Source organism: Amblyomma maculatum, chromosome 1 (genome assembly GCF_055883805.1).
Source record: "Amblyomma maculatum isolate TAMU_Amacu chromosome 1, ASM5588380v1, whole genome shotgun sequence".
Classification (NCBI taxonomy): domain Eukaryota; kingdom Metazoa; phylum Arthropoda; class Arachnida; order Ixodida; family Ixodidae; genus Amblyomma; species Amblyomma maculatum.
The window spans coordinates 266,374,127-266,387,863 of NC_139344.1; the positions used below are offsets into that span (position 1 = coordinate 266,374,127).

General features: G+C 43.8%; 1 protein-coding gene across 1 annotated transcript; it reads right to left on the reverse strand.

Moving 5' to 3' along the window:
* Positions 1-2,017: 2,017 nt before the first annotated feature.
* Positions 2,018-13,301, reverse strand: LOC146206462 (uncharacterized). Its single transcript, XM_084609403.1, has 4 exons — positions 12,954-13,301; positions 12,124-12,229; positions 10,045-10,129; positions 2,018-2,233 (listed from the first exon to the last, which is right to left on the reverse strand). The coding sequence occupies exons 1-4, from the start codon at positions 13,171-13,173 to the stop codon at positions 2,018-2,020; spliced, it is 627 nt and encodes a 208-aa protein (XP_084465529.1). The 5' UTR covers positions 13,174-13,301.
* Between the last annotated feature and the right edge of the window lie 436 nt (positions 13,302-13,737).

Here is a 13,737-nt window from a genome sequence, read left to right on the forward strand (position 1 = left end):
TGCGTTTTTATTTTTAGTATCAACCAAGCAGCTCGATCAGAACACTATTAATTGTGCTTGAGGGAGTATATATGACAAACACTAAGTCACAACTAGATATATCAAATTTTCTTTATTAAATGTAGTAGTTGGCAGAGCCCTTACCTGCAGGTATACGTAAAGCCTGATAGCATCTGGTTTAAGCACCCTTCCATATATATTTCGTGGAAATCAGGTTAAGCCTAGCTGAGTCCACTTAGAAAGGTACCCTCTCGCAAAACGTGGCTTCAGTGCGAAAGCACAAAGGCGCTGTATAGAAACTAGCAGATGTCGTCCTTGCATGATGGAAACTGGCAGCTTGAAATATGAAAGCTATGTTTGACAGGAGGAATTCTATGTAATATTAAGCATTGCAATACTTTGCTTGAAAGCATATGCTTTTTTTTTTGCTCATTAGTTTCATTCACAGTGCACATGGGGTGTCCACTTAGAGACATCTACTCTATTTCCCTTTTCCAAAAGCTTGCGTTGTCCCTGACAGAGTACTGCCACATTTTTCACTTTTTTAGGCTAAGAAAATTTCTCACTGAAAAATTGGAAAGTGTGCCAAGCAATTAAGTAAGGAAACAATGCTCTGCTTCAGAATACTCAGGCTACAAGAGGCATTAAGCTGAAGGTTTTATCATTAAAATCTTGTCAAACATGAGGATAGTCTGAAACTGAATTGATAAACTACTGAAGTTAATACTGCATTTATGGTTTCAAAAATGGCTGGGATCACACGTGTATGCTGATGGTACAGTGTAGCAACTTTTGCTGTTATACGTACCGTAATTACTATTTCTCAATTTTTTGGAATGCTGTCATCTTGACAATGACAATGCTATTTTTTTAATTGCTGATTTTACTTACAATTACTGTGCCTAAAGGTTATAGGTGTGGGAAAGGTTATACCAGAAACAGAAATACACCTAAATTGAGCAAATGAAACAAATATTTTGGGGGCAATTCTGCACCGCTGTTAAGGAAAACATGCCGTAGCATTTAAGACTACTGTATCCTCATCCCTGTACATTTAGTTGGCTACTTGTTGATTCACCAATCCTAGTTTGCGCTTTTGTCACAGATACAAATTTGTAAGTTTACTAATTACCACATGATGTAAATGAACTCGCAACTCGCACATCTGACTTGGGATTCTGAAAGGCAATGAGTTTTTCTCGTGAAATGAGCTGCTTGGGTAGGCAGCTGGACCACACCATGGTCCCATCACCCAGACCAATCCATCCGGTCATACCATCTGCTAGTCATCCTTCTCGCTCAAATTAACTTTTTTAGTAAATATGGCCATTAATGCAGTCACATTAAATTAGGCGAGGGCTCTGACTATTGTTACATGGCAAGAATTACTGCACACGCTTTTGTTTATGCCCTTTTAGTATGCTGCCTCACCGTCCCAGTAGCATAGAGGCACAGCAATAGCGTATTGAGAGGGTATCCAAGGTTAGAATCTCATTGCTACAAGCATGTCACCTCGCTATTGAACACAATTCACTTTGAAGGGCCAAGATTGCAATATTTTAGTAAAGTGATTAGCACTTTTTAGTAAAGTGATTAGCACTGCCAAATGTTTGAGCATTACATGAGGTGACAGTATGGGTGTAAGTAAGCATTGCAATTAAGAAAGTTGCTGCTCGTTTGCAAAATACTGAATTAAACCAATCTTATGCAATTCAACAAACACCACCCACTTTGCCATTTTATCATCAGTCCCTGTCTGCAGTTCGAAACATCTTCATTGGGCTTACTTCTAAAAATTGTCTACGAAATATATCTGTGAACTTTTCTTACTTCACTGGTTTTGCAGATTATTTCCTGTCTCAAAAGGAATAACAGAAATACATGTGGTTCTATGACACATACAGTAAATACCTTTCTAGGTCGGCTACAAAAGGGAAGTAATGCAGAAGGTAGGCAGTCTAAACATAAATGTGTGTGTCAACATGGTGTTTTGGCACTGGAGTGTTTATTACTCCGATCATGCGTTATTAATGAATGAAAAGGCACATAGGTAGGAATACTTTATTTGGACACAGAAGCTATGGCCAATGTGTGTAAGTGAAGTGCAGACTTGTGAGTACACTGTTGAGCAAGTAGCACAGGGAGCAGTCAACTTGGACCAGGGAATGCCATGCTTTGAAAGGTGGGCAGCTGTTGTCATCTCTCGACTAGCATCAGTCACGTGCAGGATCGGCTGTCATGGGGAGAAAAAACAAAAGTATGCAAACTCAGAACAATAACAAAACACTCAGAGAAATTCAGAGACGTACCAAATTTAAATAAAAAGATAACAGGACTATGCAGCAGCTCATATATTCTAATAGTGGATTTGCATATGGTCACTACACCCTCAAAAAGGAAAGAAGCACAAATGCTGAATTCATGACTCGTCAAAGGAACCAGACCAAAAGAAAAGTGTGCATCATGTAGCATAGCTCAAGAATGAGAAAAGCCAAAACAGCGAAAAGGTTACCCTAAGTAAGGCCAGTACTAGTACTCTCTGCATGCGTGCGACAATGTATCACTGCAGTGCACATGCACAGCAGAAATGGACACCGTGGGTGGTAAAGAACTGATATGAAGTTATCAACACTGGCCGCAGACATCAGAACAAACAGCTGATTGTACTTTGGTATAACGCAAGCGTGCGGGCTTTGGTAGGTTGTGAAGCATATAAATAAACGTTGAGACATCTTGAAAGCCAGGTGTGCACATTTTCATTTGCTGCTGCATCCAAGAAGTTTCGCTTGCACTGTTCATTAGACAACATGCGTTGCTCTCGGATTGTAGCGTTTGTCGACTACACAGCATGATTCTAGAATCGTGACTAATTCAGCTGTGGACTTTTCATTTTCTAAACTTGCGAAATCCTTCCTATGGGCTGTGAAAAAGAATGAGGAACTGTTCCACCCAAATGTCTATAGTGCACATGATGGCAGCCACAAGTCATTTTGTGCCAAACAGTAGTTTCCATACAAGTAACAAGAAGTTCTCAAACTATGTGACAGGACCACAGCTATTTACTTTGAGGGTGGCCACAGCAAACAGGCAACAACCACAAGATGGCCAAATCCCTCATCGAACTGCAGCACCACAACAGTTGCTACAATGCCAGCATCATAAAATTTCTGGCTGTCTTTGATATGCGGTCCTCATTACAAATACACCAGTTCATGTTGTTAAGGAGGCTGTCCATGAGCATCTTACTTCTCAAAGCAGCTAAAAAATATTAAAAACAGAGACCAACACCTGACTTTAAGTGCAGTAGCAGCACTACTAACATTCAGTGTGTTAATGGAGTATAGACACCCTGAAACAGATAAGACAAAAATCAACAACAAATTATTTAGCTGTTGAAGATAAAAATCAGGTGATGATCTGTACAGAGCAATGCCTTGCATGTCGTTAACAAGCAAAATGCGACCAAGATTAGGTGCATATGCTCCTGTAAGATGAAGTGCTGCACTGGCCTAGCCCAAGCAGTGCGGGTACCTCCAGTCAAAACGCTTTCAAGTGCCATCATCCACGAGATGGCTGCCCAATAGCAATCGGAATTTTCATAATGCTGCGTTCCTTATCTTCAGCCAGCATTTTTCACTCTTCCCAATGGATGCAACCCTCCCCAAAACTCCAATCTGAAGACATCAATTTAGTCATGCAGAACTGTCAATAATGACCTGAACCACAAACCAACTTGGAAAGGTGGAAGCAGGCTCGAGCACTTTGAAGCTATAAAACGGAAGTTTTGAAGCATTCAAATTGTTTTGGAGCACGCTTCTAAAGTCAAATGATTTTATTAGCTGAATATTTTATACCTGACATACCAAAATAACCTATTTGATTCCTTTTTATTCAAAGATCAATGCATTGCTGAAAATACAAGACTAACAGCCAAAACATGTACAGATGTTTAAAATAACACAAATGACCTTAGCAACAATTTGGAACAAACTAGCAGAAAATGCAATGCTTGTTTCCATACTTGATGCCCGAACGATAAGTTTGACTAAAACATGACTATTTTAGCCTGAGAAATGTGGACTATACCACTATGATGTGCTCAAGCACCACTGGACTAGTTCGGAGTTCACATCAATAAGCAGTACATTTCCACTCCCTATCTTGTGCATATAATTTATTTTATTCATGCCTGTTCTGATAAAATTTCCAAGGCACTGGTCAGTAATCCCTTTAGTGAGGATAGATTGCACTCAAGGGTAGCCCTTTCCTCCTTCAGATGCCCTACTCCATGGCCTTCTGTCAGTGGCTTCTCACGTTTTCGCCTGAGTGACACCGGAGCTTCCTTAATTTTAACACGTTAATGATGGGCCCTCCATGCCTGCCCAACACTTGTGACATTTCTAATGATTGACACCTTCATGGTGTCACACCCATAATACTGTATGTTTCTGTCTGACGTATGTTTGGCAAGCTTATTATTAACAAAGAGGTTCAATGAAATAGATCTACGACTGCCAGAAACGAGGCTCATGCTGGTCTGGCTTATGGGATTTAAAGTCCCAAAGCAACACAGGCTATGAGAGGCTCATGCTCTTCTATTTAGCAGAAAAGAAAAAATATATAAAGGCCCTGTTACAACACAGGTATGCAAACCAACAGAATGAAATTGAGGAAAGCATATAATTAACTAATAAAAAAAAAATTGCATTGGTGATGAACGGTGATTAACAGTGTATCTACTGTCAAATGAAAAATAACTCATTGCAAACCAGAAAAACTAAAACAAGAAACATGCCACCATTGAGGTATGAGACCTGCACATTATGCATCCCATGCTTTACAAACTAGCTACAATGATGGCTGTGCAATCTTTTACTTTCAAGCTATTCATGTTGCATGTATCCCAACATATACAGCGTTCACCAGTGCTCAACTAAACCTCAGCAGCAGACGTGGGAATGCCCTGTAAATACAGCAACAAGGTTAACGACTGGGCGAGTTGGTAATCATTCATTTTAAGCCAGCCAAAAGACTAGACACAGAGAAACCAGCCTCATCTCGTTCACTTCTATTCTCTGTCTAGTTTTTTGGCTGGTTTAAAATGAAATACAGCAAGTGCTAAGTAGAACATGATGTGAAGCGTGGTGTCTGAAGGGTTGTGTATGAACGAGCCGCGCCGCTGCTCGTAGTGTGCCCAACCTCCAACAGGCAGTGAGACTCACGGATTCGGGCAGTACGGCCAGTGTGACTCTTTCGTCTTCCCACGACAACTCTAAACTGTTAGAAATTCGCTGAAAAAGAATATATTAGTTTAGGCCGTTTACAGTCTCCAAACACACCGCGAAATATGTCAGCTGTATTGCACTTCGCTTCTGCTTAAGGGGGGACATGGCTCTTAAATTATTTTCCAATTTTTGACCAAATTTGATAAATCCTGGCATTCTGATTCAGTTTATTGCACTGATTTCAAACATGTAACCATTTTTCCAGCTGGCCAATTAGTTCAAGAGATAATGAAAATTATTGTTCATAATTTGCAGAATGGAAAAATAACAGCACTACAAAAAATTCACATGGACACTCTGCTAGGTACTAGAAAGCGTAATGAATACAATGTTAGGAGCATTTTTTTAAACAAATATTAGCGATGTTATAGCAGTTCAAAGTTTTCAATTTTGCTCTAAATAAGACAGGAAGGCACTCACATTTGGAACAGTGAACTTTGAACTGCTATAACATCGCTAATATTTGTTATACAAAAGTGCACCTAACATTATATTCGTTATGCTTTCTAATACCTAGCAAAGTATTCATGTGAATTTTTTGTAGTGCGGTTATTTTTTCATGAACAATTTCATTTATCTTTTGAACTAATTGGCCAATTGGAAACATAATTACATATTTGAAATCAGGGCAAGAAATTAAATCAGAATACCAGGTTTTATCAAATTTGTTGAAAAACGTTGGAAAAATAGCTTTAGGAGCCATGTCCCCCTTAAAAGCAACCAGTTTGGTCATGATTTCAATTCGTGAAATCACATTCAATTAGAAAGAAAAAAAAAATTATGTCATCGGACTTCTTGCGAGGATGCTTTAATATTTAGACACTGCGTGCAGCAAAATATAACTGATTAAAATTGCGAGGAAATGCAAAGTAGCCAATAGCGTGTGTATGTAGCCTTCACGCCATGCCAAAAATGCCGTTCGTCAAGCGTAGCTGTACCACCTCCATCAAAGAAAGAGAAAGCCAATATTCTTCTCGAATTAATGTATCTTGAACTAGAGGCGACGGCGGTAGAAGAAAGACAAGAAGCTCAGGCGGCGTGCCCGCCCTGTGGTGTGCGAGAGGTGCCGTTATATCATAGCTCACAACAGCACCGCCGCCAGGGCCGGCACGTGTTCTGGCTGAGGCGTCATGAGTGTTGAACGCCAACCTTGAAAAAGATTGTACCTCATCAAGCGTTCGAATGTTGGCCCTTCCCAGTGGTTTGTATAAGGTTTCCAGTTCCTAGCCTCCAGTGGTATACAGTCGTTCCCCCTCTAATATGGACGACCCGAATTATGGACAGTTTTTCTAGGGACAAAACTTTTTCAGTGTAGTTATTCCTTGTTAATATGGAAACTCGCTGTCTGGACAATGGACAGGGGAAGAATGTCCACGGCCCACTTGGGCCCATGTATTTTTGTCTCTGTAATATGGACAGTGCTTGAAAAAAAAGCAGAAGAGTCCAAACGCAAGTTAAATAAGGGCACGCCGCCCGCGAACCTACGTGACAGCCGATACGACCGGATGCCTGAACGAGTCCTGTGGGGTTGGAAAGAATAAAAGCGAGCGTGTCGCCGTTTTAGAAGGAGGGGGGGGGGCGCAAGAGCGGAGAGGAACTTACACAGCAAACTGAGGGTTGGCATAAGAAAGACCCTGAAAGGGGAGAACCAGGAAATTTCTGGGTGCAGCGGCAGTGCCGCCACAGTCGGGAAAACAGCAACATGTGGTTGCAATAAATTCTGCTGGACGTGAACAGAGAGGCCAGTAAAAGCGTAAGAAAGAAATGACAGGAAGAAAGAAAAGTGCATACAGTGGTGGTGGGAAATGAAGTTTTCTTTGCTAAAGCACAGTATGTGTTCCATGAAGCCGTTAACGCTTTTCGGTGAGAGTTCACACTCACAAAGTAGGGCAACAAAAGAAAGGCGATGTATGAGCACGCAACCGAGACCGGGCGTCCCGTCCTGGGCGTGGTTCCCTCTCAGGCTCCTGGTTTTCGTCCCTGTTGCGCTGCCGAACTGCCACATTTTGCACCTGAGGCAGGTCCGCATGTTGGCTTCGCTTTAAGTCAACGATGCGGCCTTGACAAGGCCTGAGCTCTTCATAGTCGGCTAATCATCGTTCTAAACTGTACTTCAGCTTGCAGTGTTTGTCTTACACGAACACATAGAAACGGCGCCAAGAAGATGGGATGTTCTATAGCCTCCGCATAGCAGCTTGCCAATTTGACTCTCTCGCTTCCTTACGGAAACAGTACAAGGCAAAAAAGAAAGAATCAGAAGAACGGAAAGGCAGAAAGGTTAACTAAGCAAGAAAGTGCAAAGCATCAGGAGCCTGTAACCCTCAACTGGAGTCTGGATTTTGGCATGGTGGGAATTAAACGCAAAAGAACAGAGCTGAACGTCGGCGCGAAGCAAGCAATCTGTGAACACAAGCAGCAAAAGCCATCTCAGTCAATCCAAGCCGTGAGGGAGTAGTATCGACAGCTCGACTGTTTCCTCGCCTCAGAAGAATCTCAAGCAGCTACTTAGCGGCTACTTTGCTCAGTGCCGAGGCCATTTTGAAAGTGATGGTGAGTAGAGAATCGGACGCCGATTCATGCTCGAAAGTTCAACCAACACAAAGCCCACCATCACGTGTACGCGAGTCGAGTCGCTTCAGACTCCACTACCAGTTTTCGAAGACAACAATAGACCCTCTGCAGAACTCTGGAAGTCAGCTTCTCTGCACAGCAAGAACCCCTGCACCATGACGGTCAAACCTGTTTTGAGATCCGAAGTTGGGTGCAGTGCAGGAGACATCTATTGTGACAATAATGGCCCCTTTCATTTTCTGCACCACTCTGCCTGTTGTTGCCGCAATTATGGTACTATTAAGGGATCATCGGGGAAGCCAGTTCCTGGCAAGTGCCATTCATATCACCGTGTGCTTCCTCCTCGTTTTCAAAAGCGAAGGAATTCTGCCCCCCAGCTGCATGCATGACATCAGGCTTGGCACGGAAATATTCTGTGCTGCACCAAACTTCTGCCCCCAAAACAGGTTTGGCCGCCATGGTGAAGGGTATTTTGCTGTGCAGAGAAGCTGACTTCCAGAGTTTTGCAAAGGGTCTATGATAAGGATAATGCGCTCAAAATTGCCCGTGTTCTGTCAAATTTTGAGTCAAGTGCACACCGTTATCTACAAAAGAAGTCATTAATTACAATTCTTTTTTCTCAATAAAATTCTTTTCGTTTTATTCATGACTCGTTATCATGAATGACTCGCTTTATGGACAGTTTTGGTCGGAAACCAAAGTGTCCATGTTAACGAGGCACGACTGTATAAAACTGACCATATGTGGAAGTGCCTTATCGCAGACCAGACTGTCTGTGCTCGCTGATAGCTGAAACAGCCTCACCTGGCGCTACTCTAATTTATTAGGTGAACTTCACGCTGCACCACACCAGCGTAACCTGCACATGGCATTTTACGCTTTAAAACATGCAAGAGCGGTGTCTGACTGCTGCTCTTTAGTAACCGAGGGGAGTAATTTCATATATTCGTTCATATCGTTCAATGTGGCCGGTGCGCGCCTACTTGTTTACGACTCTGGTTGACTCGATTTAAAAATTGCTCATTCAAGATTTATCTTATTACATCATCAAGGAGATTTCTAAACTCTATCAAGCCTTTGCGGCTATTTCAGTTATGAGACGTTCCAATCAACAGATTAAAATGAAAACCATACCCACATTTGGTTTTGAATTTTCTCACGTGGAGAAAAAAAAAAAAAAAGTGTACATGACACCAAAAAAAACAACAAAAGGGCTATGTCTCTGGAGCAATGGTCCCAAACCGGTTCAAAGTGAGAGGACGCTGTAGCAGAGGCGTCCGGATCACTTCGGCCACCTGGGATTCTTCAATGAAACTGCCATCGTTAAGTATATGCCTGCAATGCTTTCAGCTTCGACCAAAATGCTGTTTCCCAATGAGGATCAGACTAGGGTATCCCAGCTCAGTACTCGAGAGCTTTAATGACTAAGCCACCGCGGTGCTGTAATAAGTAAATAAATAAGCCAAGAAGACTAAACTTCTTTCTCGGAGCGTACCATGGTTATTTCATCCATTTCGCTGCAGCTACGCCGAGAATGTGTATTTCACTCTGACAAAGTGACTATAAAGGACATCGGCCCTATGTGTACAAGCCCGAATCCAGCTCAGACCCGTACGTTTAAGCCCACCCCGAGTCCAGCAAAAATGTTCATGTGTTGGCCCAGACGGCCCGTGGTTTGAGCTACACCCAGCTTTTGGGCCTGTCCTTGCCCACACAATGTGTGAAGCGCGTGCTACCTTCACTTGACGCTTCTACATAAGGTTTGATGATCTTCTATTTTTTAGGTTCCTGGGGCTGCCTTTCAGTGGGTCGCTTTCTACTTTTCGATGTCTGAAAGGTAGGCAAGGCAGGCAGAGAATATCGTGGGGACCGCTTCCTTTGCTAGCAACGCTTTGCAGCACATGCCCATTTAACTCTGTCGTTCATGTTTTGGACACAAACCTGGGCTCCAAGTGCCCCTCACAAACAGTGGCTGTATAGCACGGTCCTTTCCTGGTATGCCGGCCACCATAGCTGAAGTTGTTCGACATTTTTTCGCGCCGAAAAAGCTGACATTTTTCATTGCAGAATATGTAGCCTGTATTACAGCGGGGAACAATGCTTTTTTTTCCACATTACAACTTAGGATATACCATGATCGAAGAAAGGCGTGGAGCGGGGGCGTCAGCGAGAAAAACAAAATGCGCACCGATGCAAGTTGAGAACTGACTGGCAATCCTTGTGGCACCCAGCGAACCCGCGGCCACCAACAGTCAACGCAGTCTCCCAGCAGCCTACGGAAATCAGAGCATTGGTATCGCCACTTACTGTTCAGTGCGGAGCAGCCCATTCACACTCTTCTATTCTAACACCATGATGCGGAGGTTGTGGGTCCGGGCCGACCAGTGGCATATGGTAGCTTTTTGCTAAACGATTACCTTTCAGACAAACTCAATACGAATTATCCATTGATTGCCACACCATTATGGGCATAGAGCAGGGGGTCTCAAACTCATATTGCTACGTGGGCTGCATTGAGAAAGCTTTTTCTCTCATGACCCAGGAGCCAGAAAATAACAAAACAACAAGAAACAAAGTACAATAATAACAATAAAATGAACAAAAATAAGCAAAACTTCTTTTTGCCAGACCAAGCCCTCCTATTATTGCAAGAGAAAAGCAATGTGTGCTCCTTTCCACTTGAATGCCAGACAAAAGCAGCTTTAGGATCGCTCGGAGAGAGGTACTGAAATGGTACACCTGTTAATAAATACCACACTTATAATCCTCAAGAAAAAAAAAAAAAGAAGCACACTTGGAAATAAAAGAGAAGGCAGGATGTCTGACTCCTTGCTTTTGAAGGCATAGTGATGTCAAATGAAAGTTCATGCAGATTAAGTGGTCAACGCCTTTTCAAAAATGAATGCGTACTAACTGGTACAAAGCCTGAGTTTATTTTAGTAGGAAATTAGGGCTGGTGGTAATGCTTTCAAAACGTCAGCTGAAAATTTTGAGCTGGCGGACTGCATCACGCAGCTCCGCGGGCCGTGCGCCAAGGCCCCTGGCATGAAAAGATAATCTCTGATGAGCGGAAAGAAAGTGTTCGACGTTAGGTAGAAGATAGTGGATGGAGTGGAGGGGCTGCATTCCCGATTCTCAGCAAGGGAAACTAGAATGCTTCTTTGCTCGTCAAGTGAAGAGGATATACTTTAGACAGGCATTGCCTCTGCTACGAAACGGGCACCACCGTAGGCAGTGTACACCTCGCCAATTTTTTAACAGTACCACGCGACCGTCGACTGCCTGGCACAGAAGCGCCGGAAGATGCAGGAGATGACAAAGCAATAGAGTGCGAGGGCGTGCTGACAATTCTTGCTGCAGCAGTGAACCTCGTTTGCTACGCTGCTTTGATCTGCCCCATAACTCTTGCCATCTATACTTGAAAAATTGTTGTATCGGTACTTTCATTGCTTAAAAAAAAAAAAAAAAAAAAAAAAAAAAAAAAAAAAAAAAAAAAAAACCTTGACAGTATCCGCAAATAGAACCAGGGACAAGTGTAATATTTGGAACATTACAAGTTTGCACAGATTGAAGCCACACGCACATAGCACAGCGTTCCCAGAATTCCGATATGAAACTTGATTCAAGGGGTTGCTGCCAACGGAGCAGAACAGCCCAGCAGACAAAACTCGCTGAAGCAGCATGGCTACGCTTCCCTGCTTGTTCCCTCTCTTAATTTCCGCTTTGCTTCTGCTCGGACAGTCGACGCTTGTGCGGTACTGTTAAAGAATTGGCAGGGTGTACATTCTGTGCTGCTTGTCTTGCAAGCCATTGATGCCACTCATTTTATCTTTCACAGTGGTTTCCAAAGCTATAAAGTTCTTGCAGCAACTTTGCTACACGCACAAAAAAGCGACACAACCAATCTGTGCAGGAATATCATTTGTTAAAAAAGGCAGCTTTGCTAGTTTCTCACAGCAAATTGAGAAGACAATATAGCGTGGTTTGATCTTCCATCTCGTGCAAACATTTGTTTTCGGAGCTAGTCTGGTTTTCTTAGACTGAATCAACTGTTACATTGCACACTGTTTGCAATGCATTAATTGCAGCTGAGAAAGAAAGGCTGCAAACTACAAGCTGGACACTGCAGCTGCAGGAATGCTTGCTTGTTTGATTCATTCATGAACTCTATGCAAACTGGTGACCTGTGCCCAAGCATGTTCCCCATGTAAAACAAATGACCAGTCGCGGTGGCACAGCAATTGTTTTGAAATTAAGTAGGGCTCACCTTGTGGCGTTAGGGCATATGCTGCCTCCACCTTTCAGTCCCATTTGTTCAGCCTCAGCAATCAGCAAGCACATGCTAGACTCCAAAACACATATGAGGAAGGTCCCTGCGTACCAAATATTAGACATCAGCTTATAAGCGATCTTTACACACACAAAACAAATTGAATTTAAGACACGTATGTACATGTTGATGCACTTTAAACACAAGGCGAAATCGCTTACCTCACCGTAATTAGAAAGCGGCCCTGCATACATTTGACAGTGCGCAGTCATAAAATGAGGTATGAAATCATTATTCTACACCGCGTCATAGCAACGAGGGCCACACAAAATGATAGTACATCGTGGTGCATAGAAACAAAAGCTTCCCACACAGGCCTGTGTGATCCTCGCCTTTACTGCTTCTACGCGTTGTTTTGTCATGTCCTAGTATCTCCTAAAGTCCCTCTATCAGCTCAGAGACGTTCATTAACTATTCACCCAGACTGCTGCGGAAAGTTTGCCCAAGTTTCCCGCCCTTTTCAAGCGCACGCAAGACTGATAGTTAGGCGTGCTTTACATGACTGAGATTTTCGCGCGGTTGGCCTAATAAACGGTATTTAACCGCATGTTCCTTAGTGTCGAACTGCGTTTAGCTTTCGATTGAAACTTTCGATAATACACCTTTGGGGCGTTCGGGCCCACTGCCGGCCAGGCAGGCTCATTGTCGTCAACAGAACATTCGGGCGCAGGGAAGTTGAAAACTAAATGTAGAACTCCAGACAGCGGGCAATGACTCAATACATGCATACTGAAATATCCAAAGAATAGAAAAAATTGCTTACGTACCGTACAACACGAGAGCGCACGGCTGGTACGGCGACACAGCTCCCACGGCTCTCACCATGAAGTACGACGACGACCAGCCATCCTTCATGTTTGTAAACAAACAAGGCGATCGAGGTGGCGCTGCTCTCCTGAACTGAACTCCTGCAGCTGGCTGAGGAGTTCGACCAGTTCGACCTGACGGTCGCCAACCTTGAGCCACGATGTGAGGGGCAGGCAACATGGTGCGCGCGTGGTAGTTCAACAACTATTGACTACGCGTTGGTTTCGTCCAGCCTTATGCTTGCACTGCGGGAGATAGCAGTCGACGAGGGGGGTCTTTTCAGCCTCGGAAGCGACCACAACCGGTTACGACTCGTCTTTGGCAGCTACCGCAAGAAAGATGGAACCAGCTTACGTACCCCCCATCGGGCGGGCGCGTACCTTCCATGTCAGGCGACTGAGCGAGTGGTCGACGAGTTCGAGGCGTCCCCGGGGAGAATGGAGGCGCGGACCTACGACCAGTACATGTCTGCGCTACATGCAACAATTCTGGACCACATGGTTCGTGAAAGCTCACGTCCTCGTAGGAGGAGGAATCCGTGGTGGGACCGAGAGGTGGAAGTGGCGTGGCGGGAGCGGCGTGCAGCAAATCGCAACCACCGGATGACGATTAAGGAAGGTGTTCCGGATGTGATAGCGGCCGCTTGGGCAGACTACTTGCACCTAAAGCACAAGGTGCAAACACTGGTGCAGGCGAAACTCGCAGAGCACAACCTTCGGCTCATGAGGTCCCTGCGCGAGGAGG

Coding starts and splice junctions, on each gene's coding strand:
- LOC146206462 (XM_084609403.1), bottom strand. CDS start 13,173: ATGTTGCCTGCCCCTCACATCGTGGCTCAAGGTTGGCGACCGTCAGGT. Junction 10,130..12,123: donor ATATGCCCTAACGCCACAAG/GTGAGCCCTACT, acceptor TGATTTCCGTAG/GCTGCTGGGAGACTGCGTTG. Junction 2,234..10,044: donor TCAGTTCTCAACTTGCATCG/GTGCGCATTTTG, acceptor TCCCCATGACAG/CCGATCCTGCACGTGACTGA.